Source organism: Eucalyptus grandis, chromosome 6, assembly GCF_016545825.1.
Source record: "Eucalyptus grandis isolate ANBG69807.140 chromosome 6, ASM1654582v1, whole genome shotgun sequence".
NCBI classification, from domain to species: Eukaryota; Viridiplantae; Streptophyta; class Magnoliopsida; order Myrtales; family Myrtaceae; genus Eucalyptus; species Eucalyptus grandis.
In genome coordinates this window covers 50,838,773-50,856,150 of record NC_052617.1, presented here as the reverse complement: position 1 = coordinate 50,856,150, position 17,378 = coordinate 50,838,773, and the positions used below count along the sequence as shown (strand labels likewise).

At 43.0% G+C, this 17,378-nt stretch overlaps 3 protein-coding genes across 4 annotated transcripts; 2 read left to right on the top strand and 1 right to left on the bottom strand.

The window, feature by feature from the left end:
* The first annotated feature begins 85 nt into the window (after positions 1-85).
* Positions 86-3,004, top strand: LOC104450567 (SNF1-related protein kinase regulatory subunit gamma-like PV42b). Its single transcript, XM_010065172.3, has 3 exons — positions 86-665; positions 1,788-2,142; positions 2,448-3,004. Exons 1-3 carry the CDS (start codon positions 91-93, stop codon positions 2,775-2,777), a joined length of 1,260 nt encoding a protein of 419 aa, XP_010063474.3. The 5' UTR covers positions 86-90; the 3' UTR covers positions 2,778-3,004.
* A 7,141-nt stretch (positions 3,005-10,145) lies between these two features.
* Positions 10,146-12,097, top strand: LOC104450566 (phosphatidylcholine:diacylglycerol cholinephosphotransferase 1). Its single transcript, XM_010065171.3, has 3 exons — positions 10,146-10,570; positions 10,883-11,020; positions 11,490-12,097. Exons 1-3 carry the CDS (start codon positions 10,163-10,165, stop codon positions 11,811-11,813), a joined length of 870 nt encoding a protein of 289 aa, XP_010063473.2. The 5' UTR covers positions 10,146-10,162; the 3' UTR covers positions 11,814-12,097.
* An 803-nt stretch (positions 12,098-12,900) lies between these two features.
* LOC104450565 (hypothetical protein) lies at positions 12,901-16,041 on the bottom strand. 2 transcript variants are annotated; one of them, XM_039316083.1, is made up of 9 exons: positions 16,023-16,041; positions 15,775-15,905; positions 15,129-15,249; positions 14,828-14,912; positions 14,656-14,734; positions 14,341-14,454; positions 14,149-14,261; positions 13,430-13,540; positions 12,901-13,334 (listed from the first exon to the last, which is right to left on the bottom strand). In XM_039316083.1, the coding sequence occupies exons 2-9, from the start codon at positions 15,875-15,877 to the stop codon at positions 13,209-13,211; spliced, it is 852 nt and encodes a 283-aa protein (XP_039172017.1). In that variant the 5' UTR covers positions 15,878-15,905; positions 16,023-16,041; the 3' UTR covers positions 12,901-13,208. The 2 variants fall into 2 exon arrangements, with proteins under 2 accessions (XP_039172017.1, XP_010063471.1); XM_010065169.3 differs by lacking the exon at positions 16,023-16,041 and having other exon boundaries at positions 15,775-16,008.
* Positions 16,042-17,378: the final 1,337 nt, after the last annotated feature.

Sequence of the window (17,378 nt, the reverse complement as noted above, 5' to 3'; positions counted from 1 at the left end):
CTCGATCTATTCCTAAGGACCCCGTAACACTCCGCGTGGCAAAGTAGCGAGATTTCAAGCATCAGACACGTCTATTCGACACGTACGAGCATGAAAATGCTAAGCATCCGCTCGCCCTTACGCTCTTCAACCTTCTCGCGAGCTTCTTCAATTTCACTCCTCGTGCACACGCCCTCGCAAACCCTGCCGAAATCCACCACCGCCACCAAAACAGACATGCAAGAAATCATGCAAAGGAGCCCCACCAGTTCATCCTCCACGCCCAAGCAACGCCTGAGAGAACAGCGAGTCGGAGACCTGATCCTGCACAAGAGACGGCTTGTGGACGTCCCCCACACAGCCTCGCTCGCCGACACCATGAATGTTCTCGTGACCAACCGCGTGCTGGCGGTGCCAGTGGCGGCTCCGCCGGGGCGCTGGATTGGGGCAGGCGGGTCCATGATCTTGGAGGCCGACCAGGAAACCGGCGCCGTAAGGAAGCAGTACATAGGGATAGTGACCATGCTTGATATACTGTCTCACATAGCAGAAGATGGTGATTATGATGTACAGAAAGTAAGAGATGATCAGAGGGATTTAGGGAAGAAGATGGCCACCCCGGTTTCGTTGGTTATTGGGCACAATCTTGAAGGGCTCAGTCTCTGGACATTTAATCCTAATACTAGGTGAGTTCAACGTGCTTCTGGCTTGAGCTTTTCTACAAGTTCTTTGTTATTTTTAGGGGAAGTATATGAGTGATTTTTCTCATATTTGCGCCAGTACTTGTGGACAAAAATGGTTACTAATATAGAACTTCTGCCTTTAGTGATTGTCTGCACGGTGGCTAGGTCCAGTACTAGAGTGATTGGAGGATCATTCAGTGACCATGAGTTTTGAAAAAGATAACATAATATTAGTTAAGGATTCCTGTTTGAATGAGTACCATTGGACAGGAATGTGCATAGAAACGTATTGGTCAGGCTGAATCGTTCATCTAGCGAGACGGGACGAGACGAGACAAGACGGGAAGAGTGGAGCCGCTTTCCTTGTCTTGTTACGAATCAATTGATGATCATGTCCTCCTTTGACAAGTGAATTATAAACATGTACTTGCTTTTAGCAAGTGAAATAATATACCAGAAGAGTAGATGTGACTGTAATTATGTGAAGGATCTACATACTGGTTACAAGTACAATTCGAATGGTAATTATCAATTTTGTCTTGTTACAAATCAATTGATGATCATGTCCTCCTTCGAAGCATGTACTTGCTTTTAGCAAGTGAAATAATATACCAGAAGAGTAGATGTGACTGTAATTATGTGAATGATCTACATACTGGTTACAAGTACAACTCGAATGGTAATTATCAATTGTTGCTTACAGATTTAGGGGTGGCGAACAACAATATTGTAGAAAGTGGAAATAGCAAAGAAACATTTGCGTGGTAGCACAAAAGCCGACATGAATGGTATTGATTCAACCAACACCACCCCCCCAAAATTCATAGAATATGCAGTAGTTCAACATTCTTTTCATCTCGATGCAAGTCTAGACGAGACGTGATCTAGGCAAGTCACAGCTTGGATGCACACATATGCAACAGCTACTCTCTTTTACCCAGGCATACTCAAACAACAGTAAACTGGATAGTTGTCTTTAGAAATAGGGAACCGATAGAAGAAACTTTTTCCTGGTTTACAGTTCAATTTGGAGCTACTGATATCCTTTAAAGGCTTACACTCCTACTACGTCATAAATCGTTGGAAAATTTTGAAATTTGTTACCGTTGCCCTTGCATGTTGCAGCATCCTGGATTGTATGGAAGTGCTTAGCAAAGGAATCCACAGAGCCCTTGTGCCAATAGACAGCCACATGGAGAATATTGCGGGAGTTGAGTTAGTGGAGTCTGCCCCTTCCTATCGAATGCTTACCCAAATGGATGTGGTCCAGTTCTTGAAGGACCATTCCTCCGAGATGGAAGGCATTGCAACACGCTCCATCCGGGAGGTGGGGGCAGTCAGTCGACATGTCTATGTGATCACAGACCAAACCAAAGTTATTGAGGCCATCAAGTGCATGAGGGTTGCTATGATTAATGCTGTTCCCATAGTTGCTTCGGAGGATTTTGAGCATGATCACAGCCAACTTTTGGATCTAGAAGTAAGTATGCACATCCTCTTTCCTTTTCTGTGAGGACCATATAGAGTTTGACAGTCGAAAGGGTAAATTAAGAAGCTCTGTTTAAAGTCTTCCTCTGTTTTGGGGGAACTTAATGACTAAACATATACCCAGATATCCACAATGCGGTATAGAATATTGGCTTCAGACCCAAGTTCAAAGCCTTGATTAGCCAAAATAGATGTCTTGCATTGCTTCCGTGTCTGCTGTTTTGCTATTAAGTTGGGAAGCTGTCCCAAGTGCTTAAAATACCCAATTAACCAACATAAGTATGTCGCAATATTCAGGGCGAGGGTCGGAAGCTGATGGGCACATTTTCGGCAACTGATTTGAGGGGCTGTCACTTGGCCACACTGCAGTCCTGGTTATCTGCAACGGCCCTGGACTTCACTGAGAAGATCTCGAAGAGCCCTTTATGCGCAGTCGGCCCCGGCCAGGGCAGTGCAAGGCCGAGAGAGCCCGTGACCTGCACCGACGGGTCGTCCCTTGCAGAAGCAATGGACAAGGCTGTGGAGAAGCACGTGCACAGGGTGTGGGTTGTGGATCAACAGGGGTTGCTCACCGGCGTTGTTTCTCTCACTGACATGATCCGAGTGTTGAGGGTTGCAATTGCATAGGAAATTAACGTTATGTACCTCGTTGTATCCACAAGGGACAAAGTCAAGGATGATGCCCCAACTTCTAAGGTCACGTTCTCTATCATTAGTGCTTACAGAGTCTTTCGATCAGTGGGTTTTGATGATAGTCGTTAGGCACTTAGGCTAAAAGATAATTTAGCTGAAAAACCGAGCTGAGGAGGCCTGGAATTTGCTTGTGAAACGAGAGATGTCGAGGCATTTTCTCATCTGAAACATGACCAGATAGAGGTTGCCCTTGTGAGAGGACGATGATAGTGTAGATCCTACGCATTCGTGCCGTGTCACGAGCATCGTGCAAATGAGCTAAGTCCTGGTGGTGGTAGGAAGGACGGTCATTGAAATTTAATGTCACCTGCTTCTTTCAATAAAAGGCGCAATTAGTGCCGATTTGTTCGTTGATAGTCCCTAACGTACGGTCTTTATCTTCTTCATTCCACGCAAGATGAGTTTGTTTTGCTCCTCGTTACTCCAAATCGGTCCACTGAGCTAACCCAATTTGCCACATCTTAGTCCCAAATTCTCAGTTATCGTTAATCAAATCGTTCGCTCACCCATCCGTCAATAACCCGACAGACAGAAAAGAAAAAGAAATCGTCATGTCATGGCACGTGGTGAGTCACTAACGTGTCTCGAATCATTAATGATGAAGTCACCTAACTAAAGTCATTGATAGAGTCCATGAAGAAAAATCTTTCGGAATCGTGCTCATCAAAATGTCGTACTTCTATGTGCGTGCTCTTTCTTTACGGTGTTCAAGACTTCCACTCTTTGTTAGAGTGTAATTTCTACAAACTAGGCTTTTTTGTTTTCGGGGTGGTAGATTAACGAGTGTTTCAAGGCATTGTCAAGTTGGGAGATAAATATTTGGGGACTGTCGTCGTCACTATTGCGCCCGTTCAAGTTAACTGCCGGGACCGACCAAAAAAGAAAAGTTAACTACCGGGGTTTTGTCAAGAAAAGCAATTGATAAGTAACCATCTTCGATTAATTAAAGAGGGGCCAGGGACCCAGTCGACAGTCCACATGACTGGCCTATACATTGAGGCCACGGAGGCCAATTTGCGAGATTTGTTCATCGATCGACGTCAGCGAGAGTCGTCGTATGAGAATTGGTCAAAGCCGGTAGATAAGGAAAGCGACCCTTTCCCACATATTCACTCCACTTAATTTGGAGGTACACGATAATTAAATGGTTACTAGGTAATTAAGGGAAGTTAACCATCCCATTTGAGGGTCTGAGAGAAAGGTCCAACCTTTCCCACTCCCTTTCTTGAGACCCATACAGCTTGGACTTGCTTGCGCCCTTTCTGTCGTGACCTGGTTCGACAAGGACAGAGAGTAATTGTCTTGGACAAAAGTTGATAACGATTCTGATATATATATATATATATATGAAAATTAGAAAAAAAGCTTTTTGATGTAACGACAAATTTTGATTTGAAGCTGCAAAGTTAAGTAAGCTCAAATTAAAATACTACCTATATGTACACTAATAAATAAATCATTAAGCTCGGTATGAAACTAGTTAAAGTGATTAATACAGTTAATTGAGGGATGTCGTGCCTTTTCCTTAGACACATGAAAGAGTACAACTGCTTGGGGGCAGCCTCTCCTCTCGATCGGTTCTGTCGGTGCTGCTGCTGTCCCCGCCATCAAATCCGTGCTGTTGTGTTTAAAGGAGGATTTGGAGCTTGGACGAGCGTGTCTACGCATGGAACCAAAAATGAACATCGAATTAAATGAGAGTCACCGGCAGCATAGTTGGTTGGGTCTTGATGTAGGCTGTTTACTGGGTTTGCTTTCTCCATAAATGAAAAACCTCGAAGCTAATTTTGCTTCATGTGCGAGTTACCACTAAAGTTCTAAGTCGCTATTATGTCCAACCCTAAACATATATTTGCACCACCGCCTATTTAGTGCTTTTGCTTGCATTGGTCACGCTGTCAGTACCATATGAATCATGACCAAATTCGACGGACATAAATGGTCTACCCCTAATCGGAACTGCATCTCTGAGAGATCGCTAGGATAAACCGAAGGTCGACGACCTTTGATTGACCTTGATTCGAGGTTGTTCGCCGCTGGATAATGGCGATTAACCATTTGGTTTGAGGTTGACAAAGGTTGCAGACCTCATCCGCTGAAGAACCGTTGCAACCATACATGGTGGGCAAGAATGGTCGAGGCCGACGAGCAGCGATCAGGATGTTTTCATGTGTATGGCTTGGCGGTGGCGATGGTGATCGCGGTGGACGCTAGGGGTGGTTCGACCGGGTGGTGGCCAGTCAAAGCGTGCGAGCGGTAGATCTTACCACTTCCTTATTAAACGGCTTAGGGGCTCGACCAAGCTCCCTCCACCACAAAGTCTTGATAAATTTGGGCGGGTTTGAGCAAGTGCAGAACATTTAATTATATGGTTCAGGCATGCTAACTCGAAAAAATAATAACGTACGTATTCTTCTTCATTAATGGATGCGCTCGGACGACAAGTTAGGTCCGTCCTAAAGTACGGTTCAGCCTGAGCTTGCCTGTCGATCAACTCGGACGGATCACGGCAGAGAGAAGGAGAAAGGGACATAGAACAATCAGGTTTCTTTCTTGACATTGGGTACTTATGTGGCGCAACTCCCGATCAATACGAGGACGTTAATCCTTTTTTGGTCGGTAATCAATATGAAGACGTTTTTTGGGTCGGTAATATGAAGACGTTGAGTGAAGATAAAAAGTGGGTATTGACTTTGGAGGAGGCCGGTCCCTTTCCATGATTTCGTTGGGGGAACTACCAACAAAAATCCTAAATCTCCATTGATATTCTACTAATTTAATCCTCAACTTTTTATATTTATACCAGTTCGGTTTATCTAGTTAATTTTGACAAAAAATAGTTGACATGGATATTGGCTGCAGGGATGTGCATGATCTAGGCGGGCGGTTCCTGTCCTAGAACTAAGAATCACTAGCTAAGGATCGTTAGAAAATTAAAATTGGGAGCCGCCGGTTAATTGCATGGATCCACTTGGGAATCGGATCATTCCCAAGTGGATCCATGGAACCAGTTAAGAAGCTTTTTCATTCCTTTTTATCTTATTTTATTTCTTTCTCGAATTTTTCATCCAATTACCCATAAATAGGACATTAAGTCCAGAACGCCATGACTCCTGTAATACCGTACTCTCAAACAAAAGACCCATCATTGGACCTCCATCTCCGATTGCCTCTGACCACTAGATGGGAATTTGCCGGCATTCATCCTCATCATCATCCATTCAAGACTCATGATCATAGTCGCATCTCAAATACAAAGGACATTCACGAGGATATGGCCAAAGCATAAAGCGAAGGTAACCAAAGACTGAAGAGATTCAGACTCAGTAGAGATGAAATTTGATTGAAAATATTCTCATTAATCAACAAAAAAACCTATACTGCACATCATATATTCACAAACTCCTTTTGACAATTCGGAATTAGATATTAATTCTAACAAATCTAGTTTAGGCATTTCTTCAAACACATGACGGGCATGGATCGAGAGGGAGATATTGCACATTTTTGCACTCAAATCCGGGCATATCCTAAAATTAGAGATTAATCCTAACAAATTTTTAATATTAAAAATTAATATATTATTATAATATAACCGGTTCGATCAGGGTGGACGGGTGGGCAAATCTACCCATAGAACCGGAACAGTATTGATTCTCTTAAGAATCACTTGTTTCGGTTTGGTTCTGAGCGGTCTAGGTGAGTTTTCATTTGTACACCCCTAATTGGATGTCCTATAAAGTGCGACTTTTGTTAATGTAAATGATTTTTAATAATAATTTTTAATATATTTTTAAAAATTATTATTTATTTATTTGCTTTTTTTCCCCTTCCTTCTTCCTTCCATCAGTTGGTAGATCTCACCGATCAGCTAGAGGCAAGGGGTGGCGAAGCTCCCTCCAGCCACTGACGAGGTCGAGTCTTACCCACCCCAGGACTTATTTTAAGATATTGTACCATCATCTCCTCCTCTTCCAAGCTCTAATCAATGGCATCTCAGGCATTGATCTTCACTAGGACTTGCACTCTCCTCAACGCCCTCTACAGTTCCACCCCTTGCTCTGTCAAATCAATCACCACCTCCTTTATCCTCTCTTAGCAACATCAAGTTGTCGAATCGCTCGACCCCTTTGCAAACTCTAGCCCTGATTTTGACCTCCCACCTTCGACTTTGCTCCCTCTCAATCTAGCTTTAGGGAGCCACCTCTATTCCTCCAATTGGCGCAACCCGATCCCCTCCACCCCTACACCTTTCACATGGAATCCCTCTTGCAAGCTCTCGAGATTCAGTCCCTTAGTGAGACTCACCCTCGTCAGTGGGTGATGGGGTGAGCTTCATTAGTGGCTAGTGAGGTTGACCTTGCTAGCTCTCGCCTCTAGCCGATTGACAACTAATTGAAGGAAGAAGGAAGTGAGGGGGAAAAAAAGGAAAAAAATTAAAAATAAATAAATTTTTTAAAAATATCATTAAAAATTATCAATATCAGCATTATTTGCGTCACATAAGAATGTTAGCATCCATGTTAGCATTTCGGCCAAACTTGGCTAGATGAACAAGATTGGCACAAACGCAAAATATTTATGATTCAATTCGAAAAAAAAAAGATTTTGGATTGAATTGATATAATTATAATATGTTTAGAATTTTTTTGCTAATTTTCACTAATTTCATCCTAATACTGTTTAGGGCTTCAAAAATCTTAAACTTGTATAATTGTGCCATATTTATTTTAAACTAATTTATAACTCCCGTACATATCTACTTGTGCCAATTTATACAAACTAGTGTGCACATATCACATTAACTCCATAGTTTTTATAGCACAAAATAATTCAAGTTGATATATTCGTGCCATATTTACTCCAAATGGTAAATTTCTTAAAAAAACCTTGATTTATCCTAAATGTGTGTCATGGGAAAAGTATAAAAAAAGTTATAAACCTATTATAATTGTGTCAATTTAATTATAAATCTTTTAATTGGACCAAAATTTTTTTGGTCAAAAATTGGACTTATTTAGTCATAAATATTTTCACATTTTGTCAATTGAATTATTCCAATTAATTTTGTCTGGAAAACATTGACATGGACATCTGCAATGCTACGTAGCACAATCAACATTAACATGAACATTTTTAATCATTTTTCATTTTTTTTTTTCTTTTCTTTTCTTTAATTATTTTTTTCTTTTTTTCTTCTTCCATTTTGGCTGGCAAGGGTCATAGCCCTCGCTAGATTTGGAAATGGCCTTGCCAACTGTAGGGAAGGGCACGAAGGCCCTTGCTTAGATCTAGCAAGGCCTTTGCACCTTCGCCAGCGAGTGAGGGCCATGATTCTCGCTAGTACTCACTGAGGGTCTGTTGGTAGTCGCTAGTGGTTGGCAACCCATGCTGGTCAAAATGAATGATAAAAAATTCAAAATCCAGTGATTTCTAATAAAAATTGACTTAATAAATTCAATTAGAAAAATATGAAAATATTAAGGAGTAAATTGGCTACATTAAAAAGTTTAGTACTAAATAAGCATAAATGCAATAAGTTTAATACTTTTTTGATACTTTCCCCATGGCAGAAGTATACTAGTTTGTGATTTTTATGACATAAAAATTAATTTTTGGGTAAATGTGACATGAATGTACTAGTTTGGAGATTTTGACACAATTAGGTTGCTATTTAACAAAATCGCAATAATATTGTTAAAAAAAGAATCACGCTCAAGTCAACCGCATGGCACAAGTTTTCAAGATTTTCACTCAAATTAAATCAAAGTAACATAATATGTGAATGACTTCCCCGATGACAAAGCATCTAGCGACATTACACATGTAAAAATGAGGGTAAACTTACAAATTTAGGTTGTTCAGATTGGGAAGAAATATGATAAGATAAGATGGGATTTGAATTCCCTTGAATATCCTCCCAATTATAGCAAATTCCATCATACGTGTGGTGGAATCGAAAATAGGTTTAAATATATTTAAAAATCTCACTTACCCAGCATAATTTCTCGTGATATCTGGATGTCAATACTGTAGCTCCCTCCCTAGGATCGTCAAACCCTAACTTTTTATCCCCCCTTCACTCCTTTGCCGCCAGCTTCACCAAATCCACTACCATTTTCACCTCTAGTAGCTCGTAGTTTTTGCTTAGCCTCACCGCGTTAGGTGATTCGGACATCAGCGAAGATGAGCCTCCGGTCGCTGATGGTGTCGTGGAGTGATCAAGATAGGTAGCGACTAGCGAGTGCGGTCAACGTGGAGGTGAAGGGCGGCAACAGGGAGGTAGATGCCGTGCGGGAAGTTCAGAAGTTCAGACGCCATTGGACATCGAACCTGACAATCCGGGGGCAGTGAGGGGACGGAGAGGAGAAGGACGGTGCTGGGCAGCGAGTACTAGGGGCGGACATGCATTTGGTCGTGAATAAATTGCCTTGAAGGATCGAGGCACTCGTAAAGAGATTTGAGTTCTTCAATGATGATAGTCATGTGACATATAACTTCTCATTTTCACTTTGATCGTTAGAACATGATTGATTGATCGACGATGATTATTACATAGTGATTGGAAGTAATGATGATTCGCATAATGAAAACAATTCTTGCGTGATGGCTAGCAAAGTCAGATGTATCAATCTATTACTTACATTATTTAAAAAAAAATTATGCAATCTGATTTTATATCATCTTTAAAATTGATTTTTATTTAACATTTTATTTGGATATTAACGTCACAAAATACTGTATGTTATATTTCGTCATTGTATTTCGATGCAAATTCAGAGTACCAAAAAAAAAAAAAAAAAAAAAAGAAAGAAGATGAAAGGAGCGTCGAAACCCACGTTGGAAAACGAGGAGTTGCACTTGTCGGATGGACGATCATGCATCGTGCCACTTTGCTCCCATCGAAAAATGGGCACGAGTTTACCGCGTCGACTGGGCCCCTCTCCCTCTCTCTCTCCTGCTACAGTGTCACGCACGACGAAAAGTCGAGAAATCTTCACCACCGGGCAACACCACCACCACCCGGTCGACCATCTCCACTTCATACTATTCATACTCCTTTTTGACCAATTTATGTTAAAAAAAAAAAAGAAGAAGCAGAAGAAGACGGAAATGCCAGTATTCCCTCGAGATCAATTCTTGATATCCCAGGAATTATTAGATTGAAGAGAGAGAAAAAAAGAAAAAGAGAGAGAAAAGAAGAAAAGAAAAAAAAGGAAGGAAATCCCTCTCGAGAACTCCGCCCTTTTCTCAAGCCTCTATATAACATAACAGCCACAGAAGCTTTCTCCAACGTCCCCTCCTCCCCTCCATCCGCCATGAGCGTCATCACCGAGCACTCCCTCTCCCCCGCCCCCTGCACCCTCAAGCACCGGATCAATCCCCCCCAGCGGGCCCCTCCCCGACGCCCCCGATCGCAAGAACGCCGCCGCCCTCATGGCCAAGAAGTCCCCGACGACCGCGCCGGCTGGCTCGGCGGCGCCATCTACGGCCCGGCCTCGTTCGTGAACTGGACGCGGCGGGACGTGGCCCACGTGGCGCGGCACCACTGGATCCCGTGCGTCTTCGCGGCGTGCCTGCTCTTCTTCATGGGCGTGGAGTACACGCTCCGCATGGTCCCAGCGTCGTCGCCGCCGTTCGACATCGGGTTCGTGGCCACGCAGGCCCTCCACCGGCTGCTCTCGTCGTCGCCGGAGCTCAACACCCTCTTGGCCGCCCTCAACACGGTACATTAGCATTTATTGTGTCGGATAAAGACGAACAACAGCTGTTCTCTCTTTTCCTTTTTCCGCGTGGCTGCATTTTACGTGCGGGAGCCGGATCGTACGTGACCAGATACGGAGGCCGTCATGAATGGCATCGTCCTGGTCTCGCGATGCCCGCCTCCTTCCTTGTTTGGCGATCTAGGATTCCCAGTTCCCTTTCATGCATCCCTGCGAATAAACTGTATTAAATGCCGGATCAAGGAAGGACCAATGTATTATTATATGATTTATGATGCCATGTGCATGGTGTGTGTGGTTCTGGTGGGTGGGCAGGTGTTCGTGGGGATGCAGACGACGTACATCCTGTGGACGTGGGTGATCGAGCGCCGGCCGAGAGCGACCATCGCGACGCTCTTCATGTTCACTTGCCGTGGCATTCTGGGCTACTCCACTCAGCTCCCTCTTCCTCAGGTTCCCCCATTCCTTCCTTCCTTCCTTCCTTCCTTCGTCTCCTCTCCCTTAATTTTGCCTTTGTTTTCCATGCATTTGCTGGATATTTACAGCTCACAGATCGCGTGTGCTCTTTTGGATTGATCGATGGGTTTTTATGGTATATCGTCGTGATGAATTACGTCGATGTAATGAAGCTTGACGGCTTGACTAAAACTACAATGAAATTGAACATTAAAGGTGTTCCATAAATGAGGTAGGTCTTTGCCCTGGCTTAGCCCCCTAGATCTGTTAAACGCAAGATACCCAATAAAAAAACAAAGAAGTAGATACTGAAACATCACTCCTTACTTGTGTTTGAAGTTAACTTTGTTGCCTTAGGGACACTAGACTTTTGGTCGTGTTTGAACCTGTAGTCTTTGCGGGTTTAAACCCATTTTTTGTTACCGTGATTGAGTTTTTCCGGGATTTGAAGTTTTATTCATTTCAGGGATTTTTGGGCTCAGGCGTGGACTTCCCCGTGGGCAACGTCTCCTTCTTCCTCTTCTACTCCGGCCATGTCGCGGGCTCGGTGATCGCCTCCCTAGACATGAGGAGGATGCAGAGGTGGGAATTAGCATGGCTCTTCGACGCCCTCAACGTGCTACAAATGGTGAGGTTGCTTGGCACGAGAGGCCACTACACCATCGACTTGGCTGTCGGGATTGGTGCCGGGATCCTGTTCGACTCTCTCGCCGGAAAGTACGAAGAGAGCAAGAAGATGAGCAAAGGTGGAATTGGCAATGGGATTCCAAAGGAGGCTCTCATGACTTGAGTTGGACACGCGTGTTGGACCAAAAAAATAAAAATTAAAAAAAACAGCACATAAACGTGTACCATAAGCTTGACCTGTTGCCGTGAAGGCTTTCTTCTTTGGGGGGGAACGAACGGAGAAATTCACAAGAAAAGGCAAACGGTAGGGACAGAGAAGTTGGGATTGGATGCTCAGAAATTTTTTTTGTGCCTTTGAATTTTCACTTTTTTTTTTCTTTATTTGTTCTTTTTCTGATGACATTCTCTAGTTATCTTTTCTCTCACAAATCAAATTAAATTCTCAAATCATGCATTTTCTAGCTTATCCTCTAGATTAAGGACAAGCAAAGACCAAAAAACGAAAAAAACAGCCATGAGAATTGAAAAATTTCCCACTTGCAATGCCAAGCTAACGAACAAAGCCCAAGCTAGCTATCCGCTCTCATTTTGTAATTACGTAAAGGACTGCGGTCATAACCTCCAGATATCTATACGTATATGTTTAATCTTTGTTTATTTAACCGTTAATCCCTGTAGCTTATCATGGGTTCGCCAAATTCTATCCTTTTAGGCAAATGCTATCTCAAAGTTAGATGAGAAAAATGATTAATATTAATCCACACGTTTCATGTTTCTTCTGCCACCGACGTGATCATGATGATGGGTGGATCCATGCAGGTGCAAACGGAGAGTAAGATTATTAAATCGAGACTGTCGTGTCATACCATTTTACATCTTATATTATTCAGGAAAGTAGCAGAGGCAAATCCCGTCGGCGAAGCTGGACTTTCTTGTACGTTCTCGGCCCCCGGTTCTTGACCTAAACGCAACAGCTTTTAGGCGACCGACTTCCTTGCACTTTCCAGGCTCTTCGCCGCGTGGAATTTTCTGTTGGGATTTGCAGAACCTGGTCTTGTCTTTGCTTCTGAAGTCGTATTTTGATCACTCAAAGCAGGACCCAGAACTTCTTTTTTATTTTTTCGGTAATAAGTTTTACTGCTCCGACTTGGATTTCGACAAATGTACACAGGACGTCCAGTGTATGTATGCTGATACGTGTTAGCTTTATGAGATGAATGATTATCAGTCTAAGCTCGCCACGGAGAGAATTTATGCTAATCCGTGGGCTTTTGTCAAATCATGCACTGTTGTAAATCAGTATCTGGAAGGCCACATTAATTAAATGCTTTGACATTTACTCTAATCCTTCGGTACGTTTCCTAGTTTTAAGTACAGAACAATCGGGGCCGATGCAGGCTCATCATCACTTGCTGCAGTCGCACATATGCTGATGGCAGATGCGACGTAACAAATCGCATTCACTCCACGTCGAGAGGGAAGAGATTTACGGCATGCCGCTGCTGTCGTTTCGGACGCTCTTTCAATGTATGCAAAGATAATGCGTGTTGTACAGTGCTTAGTTTTCGCCTTCGGAATCAGAATATACTAGGCATGTCCCGTCGTCGACGTTGGCGAGTGGATTGTATAGGTCGGAGGTAGGATCCATGCATCCAGGTACCAGATCTAGATTGCAGCGATCGCCCTGGATCGAGAATCACAAGCAGAAATAGTTACAAGGGGGACTTCTTGCAGGAGCACGAAGATGTGGAAACAATGGAAGCAATGGATGTTACTTACCCCTTCAACAGACAAGTTACCGATCATTGTGCATCTCGTGATTACAATGCTTGTGTCCGGAAAGATGGCCTTTTCACATGCGCCTTCATTGCTCAATTCCTGTGCAAGGCCCTGCGATAAGAACACGAGGTGATGTAGATGAAACTGTTATCATTCCATGAAGGTGCCGCAAGAAATCGATCACGATTCCATTACAGAAAATACCGAGGATGTACAAGATCACGGTGTTTAAAAGTACACAGTTCTTGTCATGATAGAATGTCTAATCCTTTCTGTCCAAGCTTAAGGAAAATTAATTTCATAGGTCACAAAAGATTTAAGTGCTGGAGATACTGATGTGTCAACTGATTATTGTTGAAATATTATCCCACATCAGTTAACAACAGGTCTCAAATACTTTTTATATTTATGTAGTCTCCCTCTGTCTATTAACTTAAATTTTTAGATTGGACCTTTTAACACGGCATCAAAGCCAATTACCCTTTATGCGAAGGGGTGCGTAATCAAAATTCCATATCGTTTCCCTTTACCTTTACCTATCAACTTATAAGATGGGGTGTTGAAATATCGATATTATTTACTTAAGTTTTTGGATTGAACTTTCTAACATGTACATATCATTTTGGGAGAACTCTGGTTACATTTGTTGTCCTTTCATTATGGTTTGATGATCATCCCTCCTTTGCGATGATAAAGAAAAGAGCAGACGTATGGCTGACCTCATTAAAGAAGTCCATCGGTTTGTTTCTCCAAGCCTTGGGAACTTGAAACTGCAGTCTGTAAGGACCGTCCCACTCGACTCCATTTGTGAATGAGAAGATCAAGTTCAGCGCTGCCAACCTCGAAGGAGCATGAGTTCTTCTAAAGCAGAACGATAGTAAACAAAATAGAGTTTCATAAGTAATACCAACCATGCTTGGGAACGCAGATCTGGATGGTGTAAATTGGAGAATCGGCCTTGCCTCGATCTTTTCTCAGCATTGCCCTTGGCTCGCCACCGCACATTATAGGCTGATTGAAACCTCCTGCAGAATGCACAGCAAAAAGGCCTGAGGATCAAACTTTATGCAAAGAAATCTAAGAACCAGGCACTCTGTCAAACGAAAAATTCACAGCTGAACTGAGAATCTCACAAGCAAAATTAAAATCGATCCATTTAAAACAAGAACTTGAAGGAAATATGCAGGTCTTAGCAGATCTCAGTCAATAGAAGACATGAGAAGTACCATTAAAACCAACCCCAAATTCTTCATTTGGAACAAGCTTCGCAGCGGCTGGATTGTAGAAAAGCTTCAGCTTCTCTCCCTGTTAAAATTGGCAATCACAGAATCAGCAATGCAATATAGTTTTAACCGAAGCTTTCTGCTATGAAAAATTTGGAAGCAACTCATCTCATACCGATGCAGGAGGAAGACCATTCATTGTCTTCCAGTATACTGGAGACCTCCCAAGTTCAAACATCGCCCATGAGGGAAGCGCGTATCTGTAAAAGAAAGGACAAAAGTTCAACGTACTTAATGCAAATACAGAGGTAGCTTCAAATTTCTATAGCCTGATACGGTAGAGACGGGTCCTGCTTCGAAGGAAAACAACATCAACATGGATATATGAGTTAAGAGTCACCCAATCGCAGTATAATCAAAGATGGAAACAATAAACAGTCGCTCTATCGTCATGAGCTGAAAGCGGGAGATCTTACTCTTTGATTTCTTCATTTGGAGCCGTTGAGACAGTTGCGGCGGCCCTGACTTTAGTGTCTACCTTGACAACTTTACACTTCTCTAAGTTCCTTTTCACCGAAGAGCCAAGAAAACTGCTTACTGCGTAATGACTTTGAACCGTTAGGCTTCTAAAGTCTAGCACAATTCCCTTTCTAGCAGTGCATGTGGAGAATAAAAGTGGATGGATTATCAGGATTACGACTCGAAATGTCTATTATATCACAATCTCCGTATTTCGTGTTCCTGTTATGGAAAGCCACCATGCGAGATAAACGTAGAAGTCAATCCGAGGAACCCTAAGAACCTATAGCAGACGACTCTAAGTAGAATAAAACATGCTTGCTGATCGGTCATGAATGAACTTGAGAATAGGCAAAATACAACCAGAGCAGAGCAAACAGTTTCAATCTCATCTAATTCTTCTTCTAGCAACTTCCCTACTTCGATGAAATTAAGTCTCATTTCTGTACAAAGCTATTCCTACCAATTCAACGTACCAAGCAAAAATAGGATATCTGGCGTCAATTACTTCGGCCATAAGTGCTCATCATACGATAACTACGCTTTATCCCACTAAGTGGGACTCTATGAACTCATGGATGGACAGAGTATAAGGAGACCCACCGAGAGTGTTTGAGCTTGATGGAGCTTCTTTCCTGCTAGAGACCACTCTCGCAGCCGAGAACGAACTTGTGGGAGTGAAGATGGAAGCAGATGTTGCCGCCATATTGTTCACCACTTCAGTCGCAGCCCAACTAGAGAGAGAGAGAGAGAGAGAGAGAGAGAGAGAGAGCTCTGTGATTATCAATGGGGTGCAAGAAGAACAAGATAAAATATGAGAAGAAATTGGTAATGTGAACAATCCCAAGCACCGATTTTTGCAGGAATATCTGCAAACAAGACAAATAACGAGAAAAGACCAGTTGAGACCATATCAGAAAGCGTGGAAAAAATCAGAGATTTTTATCATAGCAGTCCACATCTCATGACCACTCAAATATCCGAGCCACCTTATCACGACACCATTATCTTTCCCCACTGTCCCTTTGCTTTTGTTCTATAATCCACTCTTTAACGCCACCCAGCATTCTTCCATAAATCCTCCTCTTTTAAGGCTTCCTGATTCACCCACAAAAATCTGATTTGTTCCTACACCGCTCCTCATCTCATCACACCACCACCAGCCTTGACCGTAATGCTGCTTTTCGATCGCCTACGTAAATTAGCTGCTTGAAATTCGATGGAGCCACCAAATTAAACTTCCTAGTCTGATCTGGGCAACAGCCAGGGCAGGTCCTAATTTGGTGATGGATTAGCTTGGGAAACCCACCCGCTTTCCACTAGGCTCAAGCTCAGACACTCGATCTGATGGGTCATCACTGGACTCCAGATGGGCTTAACAATCTGAGCCTTACCCACGGCCCGACCTGCCAGAGTTCAACAAAAGGAAAATTACTAAAACAGTCCTAAATCGATTGCAATATTTTTAGTTCAGTCCTAAACATTTTATTTTTATTTTAGCCAATTCGGTCCCAAACCCATTGTATTTGTGTCAATTCAGTCCATCCGGCCAATTTTGATTGATGTCGGTTTTCTGGCGAACGCTAATGTGGCAATTTGTAGATATTATTTTTATACTTTTTTGAATTTTGAATTAATTTTTTGAATTTTCTTTTTCTTTTTTCTCTTTGGCTTCCTCACCCTGCAATGCCTAATGAGGCTTGCCGGCCACTGGGTGATGGCTATGAAGCCCTGGCGGGCCATCAACGAGGATCTCGGCCCTCGCCCACCCATGCTCAAATCTGGGTGACGCGGCCTTGCCCAGACTTGGGAGAGGCCAGTCTCCATCTCTCTCCGACCTCCTGAGGTTTATGGTGATGGCCATTTCGATTTGGTACGTTTGGAGGAAAGAGAGGACCCTTAGATGGGCAGAGTTGGATTTGTTTGTTTGCTCGTTTGTGATTTGTGGGTTTCGCGCGTGTTTGAGGTCGTGATCGTCAGGTACACTTCAGTTTTGATGTGTGTGTTTGGTAGGTCCCGGAAAAAGAAAAGATGGCGGAAGAGCATCGGTGCCAGGCTCCACGCCTTTGCGCGTACAACTGCGGCTTCTTAGGGAGCCCGCGACGTAGGACCTCTGCTCTTAAGTGCTACCGCAGCCTACAGGTCAAGGAGTAGTAGTCGTCCGATGCTAAGCTCGCTTTCTACCAGGCCCTGATCCCCTTGTTGTT

Excerpts from the sequence above, each read along its gene's own strand:
- LOC104450567 (XM_010065172.3), top strand. The coding sequence starts at position 91 with ATGAAAATGCTAAGCATCCGCTCGCCCTTACGCTCTTCAACCTTCTCG. Across the intron at positions 666-1,787 it reads ACATTTAATCCTAATACTAG|CATCCTGGATTGTATGGAAG; the intron begins GTGAGTTCAACG and ends TGCATGTTGCAG. Across the intron at positions 2,143-2,447 it reads GCCAACTTTTGGATCTAGAA|GGCGAGGGTCGGAAGCTGAT; the intron begins GTAAGTATGCAC and ends CGCAATATTCAG.
- LOC104450566 (XM_010065171.3), top strand. The coding sequence starts at position 10,163 with ATGAGCGTCATCACCGAGCACTCCCTCTCCCCCGCCCCCTGCACCCTC. Across the intron at positions 10,571-10,882 it reads TCTTGGCCGCCCTCAACACG|GTGTTCGTGGGGATGCAGAC; the intron begins GTACATTAGCAT and ends GTGGGTGGGCAG. Across the intron at positions 11,021-11,489 it reads CTCAGCTCCCTCTTCCTCAG|GGATTTTTGGGCTCAGGCGT; the intron begins GTTCCCCCATTC and ends TATTCATTTCAG.
- LOC104450565 (XM_039316083.1), bottom strand. The coding sequence starts at position 15,877 with ATGGCGGCAACATCTGCTTCCATCTTCACTCCCACAAGTTCGTTCTCG. Across the intron at positions 14,735-14,827 it reads ATGGTCTTCCTCCTGCATCG|GGAGAGAAGCTGAAGCTTTT; the intron begins GTATGAGATGAG and ends CAATTTTAACAG. Across the intron at positions 13,335-13,429 it reads GTAACTTGTCTGTTGAAGGG|GGCGATCGCTGCAATCTAGA; the intron begins GTAAGTAACATC and ends TTCTCGATCCAG.